Source organism: Neoarius graeffei, chromosome 7 (assembly GCF_027579695.1).
Source record: "Neoarius graeffei isolate fNeoGra1 chromosome 7, fNeoGra1.pri, whole genome shotgun sequence".
Taxonomy (NCBI): domain Eukaryota; kingdom Metazoa; phylum Chordata; class Actinopteri; order Siluriformes; family Ariidae; genus Neoarius; species Neoarius graeffei.
Window position 1 is genome coordinate 29,745,696 of NC_083575.1, and position 22,745 is coordinate 29,768,440.

Below are 22,745 nucleotides of genomic sequence, written 5' to 3' on the forward strand. Positions count from 1 at the left end.
AGTATCAGCAGAGATGCGTCCTTAGTTTAATATTGTCACTGTAGCTACTTAATTAATCATTCCACTATTATGAGGACATGTAGCCCATTTTGTACCCTTCTCCCCACACACACACAGCCCATCCCAGAGAAGTGCACTTAAAAGTCCCACAGTACGGCGCTTTAAAGAGAGGCTTTCCCGCCTACATTTCACTCATCTTTCCCAGTGGTACATTTCAATTATCCATATTTAACAGGATTTAATATTTGAATGCACAAATGCCTATTTGATGTGGAGAAGTCAAATTAATGAGTCACGACATTATCAATCTTTAATAGGCCTTAAAGTGAGATTTATGTTGGATTTCAGCTTGAGAGGAATCACCCAGTTGGATGTGTCACACTCTTATGTATGAATGCGATTAATATTTTTCCAGAGCAAGACAATTCCAGTCTAGCAATTATAGTATTTGTGCATTTTGTCTTTGCTAAAAATGTCTTGTTTACGAAGCTGGAAAGAGGTGACTGGAGTGTCGTCCCCCGTCTCTCCCCCCCCCCCCCCCCCCTTTCCCTCCAGATGATTTCTGACAGGCTGCTTTTGGCTTGTGAATTGATGTAATGTGGTGGGAGCACATCAAATATTGACAGCGGGTTTTATTCATAAGAATGGTGATTATGCAATGAGAAGCTCAGCTTTTCTCCCCCCCGTCTCCATTTTCCCAACCACTAGAGAAGAAATCATCCCTGTAATGTCTCGATAAATAATGCAAACACACTTCCTGTTCCACATCTATTCCATATGTGAGGCTCATACAGGTAGGCCTGTGTGTTAAAGTTGACTTTGTAAAGAATTTTGTCCGTATTTTGACTCGCCATCACCATCATGTCTTTATTAATCATACCTCCAGTCCCCACCGGCAAAACCATTATTATTCAGTCACGCAAGTCTCTCGACTTTGCAGAGGTCTCCTCCGCCAGCCGCCGATGTCAACTTAGCAAGGTTTACAAGCGCTAAACATGAATGCCTCTGGCAAGTCGGCCTGGTTACATCACTTTTCCGCCCACCTTACGCCACCCTGAGGAACGAACCAGAAAGACCTGTGTTTATTTCTCTGTTGAATCAGTGCTTAACTTATCTTATTCTCCTGTCATCACTCCTATGATTCTATTAAGCTTTGTATCCTGGCTGCTTTTGTCGAGCTAGCAATGAGTGACACACCAAAACATCATGATGCAAAGGAGGAGAGGGGCCAGAACAGATTTGAGTGCGGTAGAAGAATAGACACGACAAAAGAAGCATAATTGATTTTCTATCTGCACCACTGTTTCATTAACGGACCAGATTTTTAGGACAGTCGGACTCATTTAAATAGTCCCTATTGTCCCATTGTGAAGACAAACGACGTTGCTGTTTGCAGAGCGTGCTAATATTTCAGCACAGTTCACTGCACAAGCTAATGCGTTCCTATCAGTTTAACAGGCTTCTGGGTCTGCCTGATACCACGGGCCGGGTGCCATTTAGCCTTTGTAACTCTTAAACGTTTTCAAACAATGAATTTAAAAAAAAAATCCATGTAAATCTTACGACAATCTTATTTTTATGATTTTTTTCTTGAAATGGCTGCAGAATTAGCAAAGACACAATATTTAACAAGCTTCCATGCTGATAATGTGACGACATTAAGGATGCTAATTATTTACTTAAAAGGGTTTTTTTAGTTAATGGTTTGCTTTCTTACGTCTTTACGGTGGGTAACGGGAATGTGTATTCAAAATAACCACATCGGTGAATATCACAATGTCCTTGAAAATAAACGGAGGGGGAGATAATGGGCGGCACGGTGGTGTAGTGGTTAGCGCTGTCGCCTCACAGCAAGAAGGTCCGGGTTCGAGCCCCGTGGCCGGCGAGGGTCTTTCTGTGCGGAGTTTGCATGTTGTCCGCGTGGGTTTCCTTCAGGTGCTCCGGTTTCCCCCACAGTCCAAAGACATGCAGGTTAGGTTGACGTGGGGCGGCCTTGGGCTGAGGTGCCCTTGAGCAAGGTACCTGACCCCTGACTGCTCCCCGGGCGCTGGAGTATGGCTGCCCACTGCTCTGGGTGTGTGCGTGTGTTCACTGCTTCAGATGGGTTGAATGCAGAGGATGAATTTCACTGTGCTTGAAGTGTGCATGTGACAAAGGTTTCTTCTTTTCTTCTTCTTCTTAATAATGAAACGACATCTTTTCGTGATCTTGAGGACATTTGAATGATTCCAAATATTTCCTCGGTGATTAATTTGTTCAGGTAACAGGGTTGAGTAAAATATTGTGTGACTAAAATGTCATTTTCATTTTACACTTTTATAACCTGTAATGGATTCATACATGAATGCAAAAAGTAAGACTTCTGAAGCTTTTTAATGGAGATATTTCAAGATAAAGTGTAGTAGTAGTAGTGATAGAAGAAGACTGGGAAAAGAAAAAAAATGCTGTTTTCTAAGTGGCTTCTAAGGAAATGTTTGACATTTAATTGCAATATGCATATAAAGATGCACGTAAAGTCACCGGTTGCTGAGAAGGATGTGAATTGTATCCACACTTGACGCATATTTGCATACATATTTATAAACGTCTGACCATTGACTCATGCGACAACTTGAGCCGTGATATCCATCTTTGTAAGAATGAACTGTTCGTCACCTGTAGTCTGGCTTGCGGTTTGTAATATTTATAAAAGAAATGTACAAAGAGGTTTGCTTTTTGTTTGCAGATGTGATCCACACTGTTGGCCCCATTGCTAGAGGAAACGTGGGCCTGATCCAAAGAGAAGATCTTGCATCCTGCTACAAGAGTTCCCTGAAGCTGGTCAAGGACAATAATTTGCGCTCTGTGGTGAGTACTGTAAGAACAGACACTTAGGAATCAGTCACTATTTAGGTGGTGATCAGTGACATTACAGTGGTGCTTGAAAGTTTGTGAACCCTTTAGAATTTTCTCTATTTCTTCATAAATATGACCTAAAACATCATGAGATTTTCACACAAGTCCTAAAAGTAGATAAAGAGAACCCAGTTAAATAAATGAGACAAAAATATTATACTTGGTCATTTATTTATTGAGGAAAATGATCCAATATTACATATCTGTGAGTGGCAAAAGTATGTGAACCTCTAGGATTAGCAGTTAATTTGAAGTTGAAATTAGAGTCAGGTGTTTTCAGTCAATGGGATGACAATCAGGTGTGAGTGGGCACCCTGTTTTATTTAAAGAACAGGGCTCTATCAAAGTCTGATCTTCACAACACATGTTTGTGGAAGCATATCATGGCACGAACAAAGGAGATTTCTGAGGACCTCAGAAAAAGTGTTGTTGATGCTCATCAGGCTGGAAAAGGTTACAAAACCATCTCTAAAGAGTTTGGACTCCAATCCACAGTCAGACAGGTTGTGTACAAATGGAGGAAATTCAAGACCATTGTTACCCTCCCCAGGAGTGGTCGACCAACAAAGATCACTCCAAGAGCAAGGCGTGTAATAGTCAGCGAGGTCACAAAGGACCCCAGGGTAACTTCTAAGCAACTGAAGGCCTCTCTCACATTGGCTAATGTTCATGAGTCCACCATCAGGAGAACACTGAACAACAATGGTGTGCATGAACAGCAGGGTTGCAAGGAGAAAGCCACTGCTCTCCAAAAAGAACATTGCTGCTCGTCTGCAGTTTGCTAAAGATCACGTGGATGAGCCAGAAGGCTATTGGAAAAATGTTTTGTGGATGGATGAGACCAAAATAGAACTTTTTGGTTAAAATGAGAAGCATTATGTTTGGAGAAAGGAAAACACTGCATTCCAGCATAAGAACCTTATCCCATCTGTGAAACATGGTGGTGGTAGTATCAGGGTTTGGGCCTGTTTTGCTGCATCTGGGCCAGGACGACTTGCCATCATTGATGGAACAATGAATTCTGAATTATACCAGCGAATTCTAAAGGAAAATATCAGGACATCTGTCCAGGAACTGAATCTCAAGAGAAGGTGGGTCATGCAGCAAAACAACGACCCTAAGCACACAGGTCGTTCTACCAAAGAATGGTTAAAGAAGAATAAAGTTAATGTTTTGGAATGGCCAAATCAAAGTCCTGACCTTAATCCAGTCGAAATGTTGTGGAAGGACCTGAAGCGAGCAGTTCATGTGAGGAAACCCACCAACATCCCAGAGTTGAAGCTGTTCTGTACGGAGGAATGGGCTAAAATGCCTCCAAGCCGGTGTGCAGGACTGATCAACAGTTACCAGAAACGTTTAGTTACAGTTATTGCTGCACAAGGGGGTCACACCAGATACTGAAAGCAAAGGTTCACATACTTTTGCCACTCACAGATATATAATAATGGATCATTTTCCTCAATAAATAAATGACCAAGTATAATATTTTTGTCTCATTTGTTTAACTGGGTTCTCTTTATCTACTTTTAGGGCTTGTGTGAAAATCTGATGATGTTTTAGGTCATATTTATGCAGAAATATAGAAAATTCTAAAGGGTTCACAAACTTTCAAGCACCACTGTTAGTTAGTAATGATATGAGTTTGCTACTGAGCAAAAATAAATAAAAAAAATACAATGCCAAACTTGAATAAAAACCTGAGAACCTGCTGAGCAAAAAAGTCGATTTGTCCTCCCTTCCCATGTTAGCATCAAGCTTTGCGTTTGAGAAGCACATGGTAAGAAAAGGTTTGTATTCTGCTTATTTCTTCTGAACGGTTGCAACCAGAATATTAAATGAATGAAGAAAATAATTCACCTGTCGCTTGTGATCTTCTGAAATCATTTCTTAAAGCTGTTTTCTGACTGAAGGGATCTGAAATACTCTGCCACTTGGTGTTTACAAAAACGGCCTTGTTGGCAGCTACTACATGTTGCTTTCTGCAGTCATTATTTTATGATGCAGTTTCTCAAGAGCTTTCCTTTTAAAGCTTTTAAAAATTAATACACTTCAAAAACAGGACAATAAAACATGGTTTTTCTTAATTATTCCAAGACCCCGGAGTCTCACAATACTAGATTAATGAATTTTTCCATGACAGATTTTCTACTATTACACGTTGGTACTTAAATACGCCATTCTTCATTTGTCACATGGAAATGTGTTTAATAAATGTAATTAAAAGAAAAGAAGTGCACGCAGTTCCTCACATAAGTATTCACCACCCTTGTGTTATGACCTGGAACTAAAATGGACTTGATTTTGATTTTTACCTTTGGATTTATTTCCAGATTTTGCTTAGTGCAAAGCAGGATTTCGAATTGCGTTTTTTCAGCGGGAGGTTATGGATGTCCTGTGAACTGTTTCTTCTATGTGAGCTTCTCTGACTTGTCACTGAATTTTGGTGGATGGTCTCACTCAGGTCATGATTGTAATGTGTTCTTTCCATTAAAAAAAATAAATAAATACCGTAAGTGTTGTTGTGCTGTATGTGAGGACTTTTCCAGAACTTTGCTCTGGACTTTCCTTGGTTTTCGTGATGCTGTTTGTTTTGGTATGTTCCCTTTCTGGTCTTTGAGGAAGAGGTTGATTTATGTTGAGATCATGTGACACTTGGACACTACTGAGACTTATTATATACTTGTATATTACATGGCTTCTGATGGCAACTAGTTGCACGAGAGGGGATGAATACTTATGCAAGTGCGTTATTTATTTATAAATGATATTGGAAACTGTATTGCTCTCCCTTCCCAAATAATTTGATTTTATTTTGTAAAATGAGACAATGATAAATAATTTCAAAACTTTCCCCACCTTTAATGTGACCTATAACCTGTACAATTCAATTGAAAGACAAACAAATCTGTTTGGGGGAAAAAGTAAAAAAAAAAAAAAGTACAATAAGTTGGTTGCATAAGTGTGCACACCCTTAAACTTATAATTCATTGAAGCACCTTTTGATTTAATTACAGCATTCAGTCTTTTGGGGTTCACACCTGCCATCAATTAAAATTATTCTGATTAACCCCAAATAAAGTTCAGACATTTACTCAGTTGCATCCTCCAGCAAAAGCCAGGGCTCACAGAGAGCTTACAAAGCATCAGAGGGATCTCACTGTTGAAAGGTATCAGTCAGGAGAAGGGTGCAAAAACATTTCCACAGCATTAGATATACCATGGAGCACAGTGAAGACAGTCATCAAGAAGTGGAGAAAACATGGGACAGCAGTGACATTACCGAGAACTGGACGTCCCTCCAAAATTGATGAAAAGACAAGATGAAAACTGGTCAGGGAGACTGCCAAGAGGCCGACAGCAACACTGAAGGAGCTGCAGGAATTTCTGGCAAGTACTGGTTGTGTACTACATGTGACAACAATCTCCCGTATTCTTCATACGTCTGGACTATGAGGCAGGGTCAAAGAAAAACATCCAGGCCCAGCTAAATTTTGCAAAAATAAATACATCAACTCTCCCAAAAGCATGTAGGAAAATGTGTTATGGTCTGATAAAACCAAGGTTGAACTTTTTGGCTACAATTCCAAAAGGTATGTTTGGCGCAAAAACAACACTGCGCATCACCAAAAGAACACCATACCCACGGTGAAGCATGGTGGTGGCAGCATCATGTTTTGGGGTTGTTTTTCTTCAACTGGAACAGGGGCTTTAGTCAAGGTGGAGGGAATTATGAACAGGTCTAAATACCAGTCAATTTTGGCCCAAAACCTTCAGGTGTCTGCTAGAAAGCTGAAGATGAAGAGGAATTTCATCTTTCAGCACGACAATGACCCCAACAAAGTTTTGGAACGGCCCAGCCAGAGCCCAGACCTAAATCCAATTGAAAATCTGTGGGGTGACCTGAAGAGGGCTGTGCACAAGAGATGCCCTCGCAATCTGACAGATCCAGAGCGCTTTTGCAAGGAAGAGTGGGCAAATATTGCCAAGTCTAGATGTGGCAGGCTGATAGACTCCGACCCAAAAAGACTGAATGCTGTAATTAAATCAAAAGGTGCTTCAACAAAGTATTAGTTTAAGGGTGTGCACACTTATGCAACCAAATTATTGTACTTTATTTAGTTTTTATGCTTTTCCCCCTAACAGATTTGTTTGTTTTTCAGTTGAATTGTACAGGTTACAGGTCGCATTAAAGGTGGGAAAAGTTTCGAAATAATATATCATGGTCTCAGGTTTTTCTGATGTAAAAAAAAATATCATTTTAACGGGGTGTGTACACTTTTTATATCCACTGTAAATCCATTTCACTTCCTGGTTTTAACACAATAAAATGTGGAAATGTTCATGGGGAGTGAATACTTATGCAAGGTAATGTATATCCACAGGTCACGAATATAACAGTGATGGGTGTAACAAAGAGCAGAAACTATGTTTATAAGCGGTAAACTTGGGTCATTTTTCAGCTCGGTGGGCTTCCAGACGGCCAAGCCCTGATGCCTTAATGAATCTGGCGGCAGACCAGAGCGTTTGGCCTGGGAAGAAGCGGCGTCAGAAGCCACGCTGCTCCAGCTGCTAGCCCTGTCTCCACCATCTGCTCCACATAACTTATGAATCCACTTTAATCCATGGTGGCCACAGCCTGAATGAGCGTTCCAAAACCCTGGTACTGGTTCCCGGAGACCGAGCACCAGCACAGATCATTGACTATTTCCAGCAATTAGCAATCATGAGGCCACCTTAGAGGGACAAATTGCTAACTTGCGTTCCTGAATAAGTACAGTCTCATCATGAGGATGAGGGCTGCTGCTTCATCATTGTCTGCTCGTGTCTACTCAGTCCCCCACCAGTTTTGAAAGAGCGAGTTCATTTGTAAGCCCAAATTGCTGCCTCAGTAGCCGTGACTAAATCCTGATTAGCAGGTGTAGTTAACTCGCTGTTGTTGCGGACCACACAGGAATGACATGCAGACCTGACATGTCCGCCATGTTCCCAAACCCTCCAAGTTCCTTCAAGCTCTCATTAAATGGAATCGGAGAGGCTCAGGAAAGGGGCCATGTCCCCAGCTCCTGTTTTTCTTCCGCCGTCCAGCACCGCCTCCAGTTCCTTGCTCTTCTGCAGCCGCATTCCTGCACATTTATTTCATTTTCCATTTTCATTTATTTATTTAGTCATTCACATATTGATGAGAAACAGGGCCGTGCTTTCACGGAGAGGGCAGGTCTGCTTTGGTGGGACGTGTTTGGACAGCTGCTCCTGATTGAATGAGCCCCTGTGGATGACTGGACATTGTCCAGTGAGCTCTTTTCCTCAGCACTGTACCTCGTGTTCAAGAAGAAAATTCTATTTATTTTCATCTAATACACATATGCTGTGAAATCCCCCAGTTGCCATCCCATTCAGCCTTTCTGCTGAGCTTCTTTCATTACCCCTGTGGTGTTCTTTGGTCCAGGAGAAGCTCATGCTGACTAGCTGTGGACACTTTCAGGATAGCCAGATAGCGGATAAGCAGTAAGCTTATTGGAAAGTGCAGAACAGAGGAGGCTCCTTACCAGTGAGGCATACTTAAATGGAGAATGCAGAGGGTTCGGGGAGGTGGATTGGGTTTCAGTGTAAGCGGAGACACAACAGTGCTGATAGTGGAGATTTCCGAGCATTACGATGGGACTTAATCAAAACAAAAACACTACCTGCAAAATTAACTTGAGCAAGAAAAGACGAGGGAGGGACTTGCTGCATAATCCCAGTTCTCGAGAGTCCAGAGCTTTCCCCCTCAGGCAGTGAGTTTGGAACACATGCTGTAGTCCATGTGCACAGCACGGATAAATTCCCCTTGATTATCTCAAGAGATAGGGGCTTATTTTCAGACTGTTTCGGAACCTTGAGCATATTGGGTGTTGAAATGCAAATTTGATCGCAGATATCTTGATCCCTTTCATATAAAGGGCTTCCATTCTTTCATTTTGTGGTTGAAACTCATTGGTCACTGTTTTTTTTTTTCTTTTTTCTAATTTAACGTGCTTATCTTCATGGGCATTTAGCTAAATCATTCCACAGGGAATTTTTCAAATGTATTTAACTCGTGCACTCCTCAGGGTTTTACTTCTAATTTATTGCAGCTAAATGCTACTTTTTTTCTGGGAATGGGAATTGAATTGCCTGTTGAGGATAAAAGGGAGGGACGTGATCATGCAAGACGTAGGTGTGTTCATGCAGGTGGGGATGAGTGATGCTATGTGAACAGGGATACCGTATCCTACATTAGTTTAGCACTTCACTTGTGCATGCTCAGCTGGAACCATCAGCTCGGAAACCGGATGAAGGATGGGCTTCATCTAGAAAAATGAGCTCCCTGAGCCAAGAAACAAGGCATTTAACCTACCAACCGCACTTCAACACTTTTTCAAGGGGCAGGAAGACAGAGCTAACGTCTTTGTCTCTGTCTAGTCTGAGCACTTGCCCATTGTACTCCATTTAGAATGGGACAAGATCTTGCTATGAGAGGTTAAATTTTTCCTCAAGTATGGATTGTGTATCATTATTGATTTCATGGTGTTTTCTTAAATTTTCGTTCTTCCCCGTGCGTATATTTTCATAGTTGTACCTCTGCATGTTCGAAAGAACTATCAGGAAGCATTGTTTTTCAGTGCAATCCAACCTATCCACTCATCCCCCTTTTTTGCAGAAACCCCTCAAGAGATGCACACACTCATTCCCATGTGCGTGTTTTCTCTCCGGCCAAGTGGGCAGCATGTCACGGTCCCCCACAAGGCTCACTTGGTAATCAGCAGTGAGAAGCACGTTCCAGGACATCAGCTTGGGGAATAGTGGGTTTGCTACAGCCAAGCTATAGTGGGTTTGCCATGTGTGCACTGAGCTGTAGAATGCTCTTCATTTAAAACAAAACCAAAAAAAAACTGTGCCTCCAGGGCCTCTGGCTTCCTAAGAAAATATAATAAATTCCCAAACACAATAGCTTTTTTGTTTGGGTGAGATGTCAGTGGAAGATGTTCACACATTTCAGGAATATAGTTGAAGAAATTTCATTGGTGGATTTGACTTTATTTGGACAATTGTACCATCTGGATTTGGGGAGTTTAGTGGATGGAGTCCATAATGTTGTCTGTTGAGAAACCATGTCAGGAAAGTTCATTCCGTTTCTTTCCTGAAAAGAACAACCTTCTCTGTAAATGATTACAGGAAGTGGAGGGCACATATCTTAAGGAGTAAGAGGAGGGTTTTTTTTGTGGAGAGATGATGCCAGCTTGCTATTCACACATTGGGACTACTGAAGGTGTTGACTTCATGGAGCTTTGACTCCCAGAGTGCCCATTTGTCACGGAAGATCAAGCAGAAAGAATGCCCCCAAGATATCAAGCACTGGTGTGCGGGTGCAAGTGTCCCGTCTTACTTTTACTCATGCATGCATTTAGAAGCGGTCAGGTCAGTCTAGTCCACTCCCTAGAGTCCCTAATGTTGCAGTTTAAGGACATTGATGGAGTTAGGGACCTTGCATACCTTCAAGGATGGCCTGAAGGGGAAACAGTGGAGCTGGATCAGTTTCCTGTCTATATTAATCAGCCTGTTTTTATTCCCTGTACAAAACCTTAAAATAATCCATTCTGAGTGAGGACACAGCCATCTGGAAACCATTCAGCTTTCTGTGGTGATTTTCCTACCAACCCCACCCCCCCACACCACCTCATCCTTGAAGCTCAAGACACGTCCTCTCTTTCTGACTGTTAAAAGGATCCTCCAGCGGATTTATTCTCAAACTTATTTGAAGTAAAAACAGTCGCAGATTTCAAAAATCAAACTTTTATTTTCAGAGACCAAATAGCATTCGAGAAAAATGATTTTATTTTTATTTTTTTAAACGCCAGATGGGCTTGACATACTGTATGCGATGACGTCAGGTAGCGGTCTCTTGGAGCAACTCGGCTGTTTATATTCTCTGTTTACATCATAGTTTTACAAGTATTTTACCGAATTTATCACTTTTTAAATAAGTATGCCTCGTTGTGTAGCATATAAATGCCACAATGATGCTAAAAAGAAAGCACAGGCTGGAAGCTGCATTTCCACAGAGAAAAGTGTGCTTGCTCAGCTGTGGCAGAGGGTCTCTCGAAAGAAACTGGATCAGATATGAGACCTCACAGTGCAAAATCTTTTCTTTCACATGACTTACAGAAAGCGAACCACTACCTGACGTCATCGCATACGTCACCACTGCAGGAAGCCCATCTAGCTTCATCTCATCTCATCATCTCTAGCCACTTTATCCTTCTACAGGGTCGCAGGCAAGCTGGAGCCTATCCCAGCTGACTACGGGCGAAAGGCGGGGTACACCCTGGACAAGTCGCCAGGTCATCACAGGGCTGACACATAGACACAGACAACCATTCACACTCACATTCACACCTACGCTCAATTTAGAGTCACCAGTTAACCTAACCTGCATGTCTTTGGACTGTGGGGGAAACCAGAGCACCCGGAGGAAACCCACGCGGACACGGGGAGAACATGCAAACTCCGCACAGAAAGGCCCTCGCCGGCCACGGGGCTCGAACCCGGACCTTCTTGCTGTGAGGTGACAGTGCTAATCACTACACCACCGTGCCCCCCCATCTAGCTAAAGAAAAGAAAATTAATTTTCTAAAGAAAATTCATTTTTCTCGAACACTATTTGGTCTCCGAAAATGAAAGTTTGATTTTTGAAATCTGCGACTACTTTTACTTAAAATAAGTTTGAGAATACATCTGCTGGACAATCCCTTTAATAAAAAAAAAAAAAATAATAATAATAATTCCTGAAATTAATGGTATAACATGAAAAACATGAAAAAAGTGTAAAAAAGTGTCTAAACCTGCTACTAGGAACTTTTTATTTTACAGAAAAATGCTCAGTACTTGGCGTTAATGTGCGATAGATATTTTGGACATAGGATATTAAAATACTCATGGGTGAAAATCAGTTGGTCGATACAGATTTACTTGGTGTGTAGTAACTAATGTGGGATAAAAAAGTTACACTGAATAGGTAAATACTCAGAAAGCTAAATATTCTGACGTGAGCAATCAGTGCTGTTGAATACAGTGTAAAGCCATGCAGAATAATATGCTAGATTTTCTGTTTCCTTTATGATATTTTTGCAGTGGATGTTTTTTTTCTTCTCTTTCACAACTACTGTACATTTGCTAACGGAAAAAAATGGAGAAAGAAAAACACTGAGTTCCACCTTCTAGTACGAGAACATGGTGCAGTCTGAAAACGATTGTGGCTTGTGTGGAATTTGCGGAATGAGGAATGTGTTTCAAATCCAGGTCAGTCATTTTATTCAAATCAGTCAGACAAGATACAGCCCACACTGAGCTGGGAGAATATGAAGGTCAGTCCTGGGTCTGTCAAATTGTTCAGATAATTTAGGCTTGTGTTTAAAGTCAGGAGCATTTCTTGGTTGGTTGGAGCCTCATACAGACTGTCAGTCTGCGAGGAACAGGGACTCATTTACTCGTAAGAAGCACAGTAATGATCTTCAGTGATCTTCACACACCGAGTGCAAAATGAACATCCATAGATTGGAATTCAAGACCAGAAAATGCAAATATAGAGTTGAATAAAATTAAAATTACAAATTTTGTTGATTTTTATCCTCCACTGGCCAAAAGGCCCGAAGGGGGTCTATGTCGTGGCGATGTCTGTCCGTCCGTCCCGGGAAGGGTGCTCATCTTCTGAAATCAACTCCTCTCACAGGTTTTGGAGGAATTTCACGGAACTTGGCAGGATTCTTTGTTACATGTCAGTAATACGCATATGGCAATTTTGTTAAATTGGGTCACATTTTACCAGAGTTACAGCCCTTGATTAAAAAAATATATATATACTTTGACAATTTCATGAGCGTGTGTTTTCCTTCTGAAATCAACTCCTCTCACAATTTTTGGAAGAATGTCACCAAACTTGGTGAAAGGCTTTGTTATACACTACCGTTCAAAAGTTTGGGGTCACCCAGACAATTTTGTGTTTTCCATGAAAAGTCACACTTTTATTTACCACCATAAGTTGTAAAATGAATAGAAAATATAGTCAAGACATTTTTCTGTCCATTTTGAGCATTTAATCGACCCCACAAATGTGATGCTCCAGAAACTCAATCTGCTCAAAGGAAGGTCAGTTTTATAGCTTCTCTAAAGAGCTAAACTGTTTTCAGCTGTGCTAACATGATTGTACAAGGGTTTTCTAATCATCCATTAGCCTTCTGAGGCAATGAGCAAACACATTGTACCATTAGAACACTGGAGTGAGAGTTGCTGGAAATGGGCCTCTATACACCTATGGAGATATTGCACCAAAAACCACACATTTGCAGCTAGAATAGTCATTTAGCACATTAGCAATGTATAGAGTGGATTTCTGATTAGTTTAAAGTGATCTTCATTGAAAAGAACGGTGCTTTTCTTTCAAAAATAAGGACATTTCAAAGTGACCCCAAACTTTTGAACGGTAGTGTATGTCAGTAGTACAGATATTGTTATTTTGTCCAATTCGGTTGCATTTTACCAGAGTTGTGGCCTTTGATTAACAATCTTGTACAACCCCGATTCCAAAAAAGTTGGGACAAAGTACAAATTGTAAATAAAAACAGAATGCAATGATGTGGAAGTTTCAAAATTCCATATTTTATTCAGAATAGAACATAGATGACATATCAAATGTTTAAACTGAGAAAAATGTATCATTTAAAGAGAAAAATTAGGTGATTTTAAATTTCATGACAACAACACATCTCAAAAAAGTTGGGACAAGGCCATGTTTCCCACTGTGAGACATCCCCTTTTCTCTTTACAACAGTCTGTAAACGTCTGGGGACTGAGGAGACAAGTTGCTCAAGTTTAGGGATAGGAATGTTAACCCATTCTTGTCTAATGTAGGATTCTAGTTGCTCAACTGTCTTAGGTCTTTTTTGTCATATCTTCCGTTTTATGATGTGCCAAATGTTTTCTATGGGTGAAAGATCTGGACTGCAGGCTGGCCAGTTCAGTACCCGGACCCTTCTTCAACGCAGCCATGATGCTGTAATTGATGCAGTATGTGGTTTGGCATTGTCATGTTGGAAAGTACAAGGTCTTCCCTGAAAGAGACGTCTTCTGGATGGGAGCATATGTTGCTCTAGAACCTGGATATACCTTTCAGCATTGATGGCGTCTTTCCAGATGTGTAAGCTGCCCATGCCACACGCACTAATGCAACCCCATACCATCAGAGATGCAGGCTTCTGAACTGAGCGCTGATGACAACTCGGGTCGTCCTTCTCCTCTTTAGTCCGAATGACACGGCGTCCCTGATTTCCATAAAGAACTTCAAATTTTGATTTGTCTGACCACAGAACAGTTTTCCACTTTGCCACAGTCCATTTTAAATGAGCCTTGGCCCAGAGAAGACGTCTGCGCTTCTGGATCATGTTTAGATACGGCTTCTTCTTTGAACTATAGTGTTTTAGCTTGCAACGGCAGATGGCACGGTGAATTGTGTTCACAGATAATGTTCTCTGGAAATATTCCTGAGCCCATTTTGTGATTTCCAATAGAGAAGCATGCCTGTAAGTGATGCAGTGCCGTCTAAGGGCCCGAAGATCACGGGCACCCAGTATGGTTTTCCGGCCTTGACCCTTACGCACAGAGATTCTTCCAGATTCTCTGAATCTTTTGATGATATTATGCACTGTAGATGATGATATGTTCAAACTCTTTGCAATTTTACACTGTCGAACTCCTTTCTGATATTGCTCCACTATTTGTCGGCGCAGAATTAGGGGGATTGGTGATCCTCTTCCCATCTTTACTTCTGAGAGCCGCTGCCACTCCAAGATGCTCTTTTTATACCCAGTCATGTTAATGACCTATTGCCATTTGACCTAATGAGTTGCAATTTGGTCCTCCAGCTGTTCCTTTTTTGTACCTTTAACTTTTCCAGCCTCTTATTGCCCCTGTCCCAACTTTTTTGAGATGTGTTGCTGTCATAAAATTTCAAATGAGCCAATATTTGGCATGAAATTTCAAAATGTCTCACTTTCGACATTTGATATGTTGTCTATGTTCTATTGTGAATACAATATCAGTTTTTGAGATTTGTAAATTATCGCATTCCGTTTTTATTTACAATTTGTACTTTGTCCCAACTTTTTTGGAATTGGGGTTGTACTTTGACAATTTCATGAAGGTGTGCTCGCCTTCCGACATCAATTCCTCTCACAATTTTTGGACGAATTTCTCGAAGCTTGGCAAAAGGCCTTGTTATATGACGTTAATAAACATATTGCAATTTTATTTCGTTTGTGAAAATCTGACCAGAGTTTTGACCCTTGATTAAATAACTTGTACTTTGACAATTTCATGTGGGTCTACGTTCTTCTGAAATCAACTTCTCTCACAATTTGTGGAGGAATTTCGCCAGCACGGTGGTGTAGTGGTTAGCGCTGTCGCCTCACAGCAAGAAGGTCCTGGGTTTGAGCCCAGTGGCCAGCGAGGGCCTTTCTGTGTGGAGTTTGCATGTTCTCCCCGTGTCTGCGTGGGTTTCCTCCGGATGCTCTGGTTTCCCCCACAGTCCAAAGACATGCAGTTAGGTTAACATGGGCTGAAGTGCCCTTGAGCAAGGTACCTAACCCCTGACTGTTCACTGGGCGCTGTAGTGTGGCTGCCCACTGCTCTGGGTGTGTGCGCGTGTGTTCACTGCTTCAGATGGGTTAAATGCAGAGGATGAATCTCACTGTGCTTGAAGTGTGCATGTGACAAATAAAGGTTTCTTCTTCTTCTTCTTCTAAAAGGCTGTGTTATATGACAGTTATACGCATATTGAAATTTCGTTTAATTTGAGCAGATTTTACCAGAGTTATGCCTTTGATTATTAACAAACTTGTACTCTGGCAATTTCATCAAGGTGTGCTTGCTTCCTGAAATCAACTTCCCTCACAATTTTTAATCCCCCGCTGACCGAAAGGCCCGAAGGGGGATTATGTTTTGGCGATGTCCATCCATCTGTCCCAGGAAGGGTACTCACCTTCTGAAATCAACTCGTCTCACAATTTTTGGAGGAATTTCACGCAATTTGGCAGGATTGTTTGTTATATCTTGGTAATACACACACTGCAATTTTGTTCAATTCAGCCACACTTTGGCACAGTTGCCAGTGGGGGATATTGTGCTCTCAGAGCACTCTTTTTTTTTTTTTGGAAGTGTAAGGAAGTAAACACGGTCTCTGCAACTAACTATCTATAAAGAAAGCCATTTTCTGCAAACATGAATGCCAAGTTATAAATAAGTCAAGTCCAATAGTTTTGACGCTCCACTACATTAAGACTTGGTCAGTTTCCCTCACAGCATGCAATTTTTTATTTATTTTTTTGCAACCAGCTACTGTAGGAATCTTCCTATTCTTGGTTTAGAAGTTTACAGCCACAATTCCTTGTAGAATGTTTGTAGTTTTGAGATATTGGGCCAGCTTGTATACACATCATGTTTTAAGTTCTGCCCACAGATTTTCAGTGATGTTCATGTCACTGGACTGACTGTGAATGTCATTCCAAAAGCTTCAACTTGTATTTCTTGAAGTAGTTCGTGGTGGATTTTGACAAATCATTGGCCTGCTGTAGACACTCTTCTGCTTTAGTTTCTTGACTGACTGGGTCACATTCGTGTCCAGAATTTGCTCATGTTTACTGGAATCTATATATCCATGTATGAGGGTACTTCAAAAAGTTCTCAGCCTCAGCCAGAAACAAGGGGCGTAACTCCTATTTTGGGGCATAACTGTATACTATAAAGCCTGTCTACAAAAACTCAGAATTGTGACAACTGAAAGAAACAGTCAAAGAAAAAAGAAAAGGAGAGGAAAGCTTCTAGTTGGTGAGATGTTGCTCCAGGACAATGCGCCCATCCACACAGCACCGGTGGCAGGGGCAGAAGCAGCCAAATGTGGCTTTGAACTGTTGCCCCATGCACCTTAATCACCCGACCTGGCACCATCTGACTTCTATCTGTTTCCTAAACTGAAATCCCACTCGCGTGATCACCATTTTCGGAGTGTTGAGGAGGATCTGGTGGCTCAAAACATGACCACCTTCTGCAAAGAGATAGCGAAGCTTGAACATTGGTGGACCAAGTGCATTCAGGTTAAAGGTAACTATGTTGAAAAATAATGCAAGAACAAATCTTTTTCCTGTGACGTTTTCTGGGTGAGGCCAGAACTTTTTGAAGTCCCCTCGTACCTGTGTAATCTTTCCTGTGCCACTGGCTGACTCACAACCACAAAGAATAATAGATCCATCTCCACGCTTAACAGTTGACAAGGTGTTCTTTTCATCAAGTGCTTCTCCTTTTCCTCCTACCTCTTGACATAGCTTTGGTGATTGTAGCCAAAGACTTCCATTTTTACTTCTTTTCAATGCCTTTGCCTCCATCAGACACTTTTGTGGTGAGGTCACAAATAACATTTCCTTCTGATGATTCTTCCATGCGGGCGGCACGGTGGTGTAGTGCTTAACGCTGTCGCCTCACAGCAAGAAGGTCCGGGTTCGAGCCCCGTGGCCGGCGAGGGCCTTTCTGTGTGGAGTTTGCATGTTCTCCCCGTGTCCGCGTGGGTTTCCTCCGGGTGCTCCGGTTTCCCCCACAGTCCAAAGACATGAGGTTAGGTTAACTGGTGACTCTAAATTGACCGTAGGTGTGAATGTGAGTGTGAATGGTTGTCTGTGTCTATGTGTCAGCCCTGTGATGACCTGGCGACTTGTCCAGGGTGTACCCCGCCTTTCGCCCGTAGTCAGCTGGGATAGGCTCCAGCTTGCCTGCGACCCTGTAGAAGGATAAAGCAGCTAGAGATAATGAGATGAGATGAGATTCTTCCATGCAGATCATGTTTGTGCAAACAACAGTGAACAGACCACCACGTCTGTCTTGGCTAAAAGTTCCTGCAGGTCCTCGGTGTCAGATGGGAATTTTGTGTTGTCTTTCTGAACAGCATTCAGGCATTCTATCTGAGAATTTTCTTGGTCTTCCTGACCTTGTCTTGTCTTCTACAGATCCCTTTCACTGACATTTCTTTACAGCATTTTGAACAGTGGGAATTGTGAGCTTGTAGTGCAGTGCCCCCTGTAGGCATCAGTTAGCTTCATTTCAGATCCTCAGTCAGCTGGTAAGAGGAGCCAATGGTTAACCCAAGTAATGAGTCCGAAGGACTCCGTGATACCGTCATTGCTATTAGGTTGTTTTTTATGCCCTGCTTGCTGAAAGGCCCGAAGGGGGATTGTGTCGTAGTGATTTCCATCTGTCTGTCCCAGGAAGGGTACTCACCTTCTGAAATCAACTCCTCACAGAATTTCATGAAACTTGGCAGAATTCTTTGTTATATGTCGGTAATACACAGATATGCAATTTCGTTCAACTGGATTACATTTTACCAAAGTTACAGCCCTTGATTAACAAAATTATACTTTGACAATTTCTTGAGAGTGTGTTTTCCTTCTGAAATCAACTCCTCTCACAGTTTTTGGAGGAATTTCACCAAACTTGGTGAAAGGCATTGTAAGTCAGTATTACACCAATTGTTGTTTTGTTCAATTCGGTCGCATTTTACCAGAGTTGTGGCCCTTGATTAACAACCTTGTACTTTGACAATTTCATGAAGGTGTGCTCGCCTTCTGACATCAACTCCTCTCACAATTTTTGGACGAATTTCTCGAAGCTTGGCAAAAGTCCTTGTTATATGACGGTAATACACATATTGCGATTTCTTTTCATTTGTGAAAATTTTATCAGAGTTTTGACCCTTGATTAAATTAAATAACTTGTACTTTGACAATTTCATGAGGGTGTACAGTCTTCTGAAATCAACTCCTCTCACAATTTGTGGAGGAATTTCACCAAACTTGGCAAAACGCTTTGTTATATGACAGTTATACGCAGATTGAAATTTTGTTGGGCAAATTTTACCAGAGTTATGCCCTTGATTATTAACAAACTTGTACTTTGGCAATTTCATCAAGGTGTGCTTGCTTTCTGAAATCAACTTCCTTCATAATGTTTATGCCCCACTGACCAAAAGGCCCAGAGAGGGATTATGTCCTGGCGATGTCCGTCCATCCGTCTGTCCATCCTAGGAAGGGTACTCACACCTTCTGAAATCAGCTCCTCTCACAATTTTTGGAGGAATTTCACGCAACTTGGCAGGATTCTTTGTTATACGTCGGTAATACGCATATTGCAATTTTGTTCAATTCAGTCACATTTTACCAGAGTTATGGCATAGTTGCCAGTGGGGGATATTGTGCTCTCAGAGCACTCTTGTTTTTTTTTTTTTTTGCTATTTTTCATCAAATATAAAATATCTGTAGGTGGCACGGTGGTGTAGTGGTTAGCGCTGTCGCCTCACAGCAAGAAGGTCCGGGTTCGAGCCCCGTGGCTGGCGAGGGCCTTTCTGTGTGGAGTTTGCATGTTCTCCCCGTGTCCGCGTGGGTTTCCTCCGGGTGCTCCGGTTTCCCCCACAGTCCAAAGACATGCAGGTTAGGTTAACTGGTGACTCTAAATTGACCGTAGGTGTGAATGTGAGTGTGAATGGTTGTCTGTGTCTATGTGTCAGCCCTGTGATGACCTGGCGACTTGTCCAGGGTGTACCCCGCCTTTCGCCCGTAGTCAGCTGGGATAGGCTCCAGCTTGCCTGCGACCCTGTAGAACAGGATAAAGCAGCTAGAGATAATGAGATGAGATGCTATTTTTAAAATACTTTGCTATAGAGCTTTTTTCAGATGTTTATTGGTTCTGCGCCAGCATTTTTTCAAGGGCTGAATTTTCTCCACTGAACTGCTTTGAATGCAGTCAGCCATTTGACCATTCTTTGGCATTTTGTGTCACTGAACGTTCATTTCTTTAGACATTTTGTGACTCTCTTTTTTTGAATAACAGTGTTTGTAAATGACTAAACGTACATTTGAGGTGAGAACTATGGTCCTCATGGTTACTGTGGCACTGGAGGTGGAAACATAAAGCCTACACACACTTGCACACATGACAACCTGTCTTCAGAGTCAGAGGCTGCAGTGCTGGAGCTTTCCCCCCCTCCTCCCGAGGTCAGATCTTGACTATGATCTAGTTATCTCTGGCTTTGAAAAGTGAGAAAAACATTGCGCAGTGTGACTTAGTGAAACAAACTATTCCTTTTATCTGTTGAGTACTCAAGCTGTTCAGATTATGAAATTCTGAAAGCTGGGTGCGTTGGCTTTCATAATGGAACTAGATTGTATGGTTTTCCTAAGACGGCTGTGTAGATGGCATCTTGTGCATCACTGGTGGCCATGTTTGCTTGTTTTTTTTGTTTTTTTTTATTACATCATAACTCAGAAATGATTGTTTTCTAACCTTGAAAGCCTGTAATGCTCTACAGGATTTAAACATCCAAACCGGAAAGTCGCTTTTTATATTACACTTGTAAAGAGAAAGTACCTCTTTAGTGGTGAGAGACACTTCGCATGCTGTAATATTGTGGAATGATGTAAACGCAGTATTCCTCATGATAACCATATCCCTGCGGTTTTAAAGGTAGTAGCATGTGAAGGAGGTTTAAGGCAAGAGGTACTGTATATAGTGCAGTCTGGCCTTCAGACAGACGCTGATGAAGTAAACAAAAATTACAGTGCACTAAGTGTGATATGATTTTAATTTTTCAACCTGTAAGTCATGGAGTTTATTGTTGAGGAGAAGAGTATCTTCCTGCCTGACATTTGAGTCATGGAGAAGGCTGATATGATGCCTGAGCACATTTCCAAGAAGCTGTCAGAGATTCTGGCAAGATGGTATACTAATTTCACTGTAACCATGAACTAAATGTCATGTTAATATATGTGTGGCATGCTGGGGAAACTCATCGGGGTGTCTGGTTGCATTCTGAATTCAGACTGAGTTTTGGTTGAAATAGAGTTTTTACTTCGACACCTCAACCACAAATAGATTTACCAGAAACCACGAGTATAATTTGGATTTTTTTTTTTTATGAAAATGGGAAAAGAAGTATTTGTTTCTCTTCGTGTACATTAAAATAGGAAATTAAATCATTTTGGCAGCACGGTGGTGTAGTGGTTAGCACTGTCGCCTCACAGCAAGAAGGTCCGGGTTCGAGCCCCGTGGCCGGCGAGGGCCTTTCCGTGTGGAGTTTGCATGTTCTCCCCGTGTCCGCGTGGGTTTCCTCCGGGTGCTCCGGTTTCCCCCACAGTCCAAAGACATGCAGGTTAGGTTAACTGGTGACTCTAAATTGAGCGTAGGTGTGAATGTGAGTGTGAATGGTTGAGAGGAAAAAAACCTCTATAACAAGAAGAGTCATCTATTTCCCATGCCCTATATACCAAGTTTCAAGATATTATTTGTCACATTTCTCAAGTTCTGCTGCAGGAAACCAACCCTCCCTCTTTACACTGACCTTAGCAGCCCATGGCATAAACCCACCGGACCTTTGGTCCAGGTGAGCTAAAAATTAAAATTTCTCACATTTCTTAGTATCAAAAGGCACATATACATTACTTAATCAACACATATACCAACTTTCAAGTCCATACCACTCATAGTTTTCAAGTTCTGCTCCGGAAACAAAACCTCCCCCTAAGACTAACCTGAGAGACTAAGTCTGAAATTGTTTCCATGGAAACATGAAAAATTTAAATTTCTCACATTTCTTAGTATGAAAAGGTACATCTACATCACCTTGTTAACATGTATACCAAGTTTCAAATCCATTTCATGAATAGTTCTGGATATATGCTCCGGAAACAAACATTGCTCTTAGAAACTGAGTCAAATCTATTTTTTATGTAAAAAAATTGAAAAATCTTTTTTTTTCTTTCCCCCAAAATCTAAAATAGCAAAAGGCACCAGTTCACATGTCGCTTGATATGTATACAAAGTTTCATGAAGATATCTTCAGTAGTTTTAAAGATGATATGGCCCGGAAACGAAAATGTGACCGGACGGGACGGACAGAACCCGTTCCTATATCCCCTGCCAAACTTTGTTTGGGTAGGGGATAATAATCCAGTAGAAGGCAACAGGAAACCACGACTGTAATGTTCCGTAGACACTTTGATGGCTGAAGCCATCAGAGAGGCCACATGAGTGATGTGTAGTGATATGCCAAAATGGATGGATGGAAGATAATTGATCCAACTTGTTTCAAAAAGGGGAAAAAAATCCAATTATGAAACAACTAAATAATATTGGCTGGCGTTGAGTGGTATATCAGATATATTCAATTCAGACGAGTTCAATATCATGCTAGGTGAATGGAATATATCTGATATACCATGGAACAAAAGCCACCCAATATTCATCTCATCTCATTATCTCTAGCCGCTTTATCCTGTTCTACAGGGTCGCAGGCAAGCTGGAGCCTATCCCAGCTGACTACGGGCGAAAGGCGGGGTACACCCTGGACAAGTCGCCAGGTCATCACAGGGCTGACACATAGACACAGACAACCATTCACACTCACATTCACACCTACGCTCAATTTAGAGTCACCAGTTAACCTAACGTGCATGTCTTTGGACTGTGGGGGAAACCGGAGCACCCGGAGGAAACCCACGCGGACACGGGGAGAACATGCAAACTCCGCACAGAAAGGCCCTCGCCGGCCACGGGGCTCGAACCCGGACCTTCTTGCTGTGAGGCGACAGCGCTAACCACTACACCACCTTGCCGCCCCACCCAATATTATTATTATTATAATACTACACTCTGTTTTCCAGTTTTTCGATGTCTGTTGGTATGTTTTTCTCTTGTAACTATGCGTGAATAATCTCTAATGAAGTTTTGGTAGCCTTTTG

General features: G+C 41.7%; 1 protein-coding gene across 1 annotated transcript in view; it reads left to right on the forward strand.

The window, feature by feature from the left end:
* The window catches only part of macrod2 (mono-ADP ribosylhydrolase 2), a 1,287,170-nt gene that overhangs the window by 838,722 nt on the left and 425,703 nt on the right, over positions 1–22,745 (forward strand). The window contains exon 6 of the mRNA XM_060925481.1: positions 2,726–2,847. Within this exon, the coding sequence (XP_060781464.1) occupies positions 2,726–2,847 (122 nt within the window). The remainder of the gene's footprint in view (positions 1–2,725; positions 2,848–22,745) is intronic.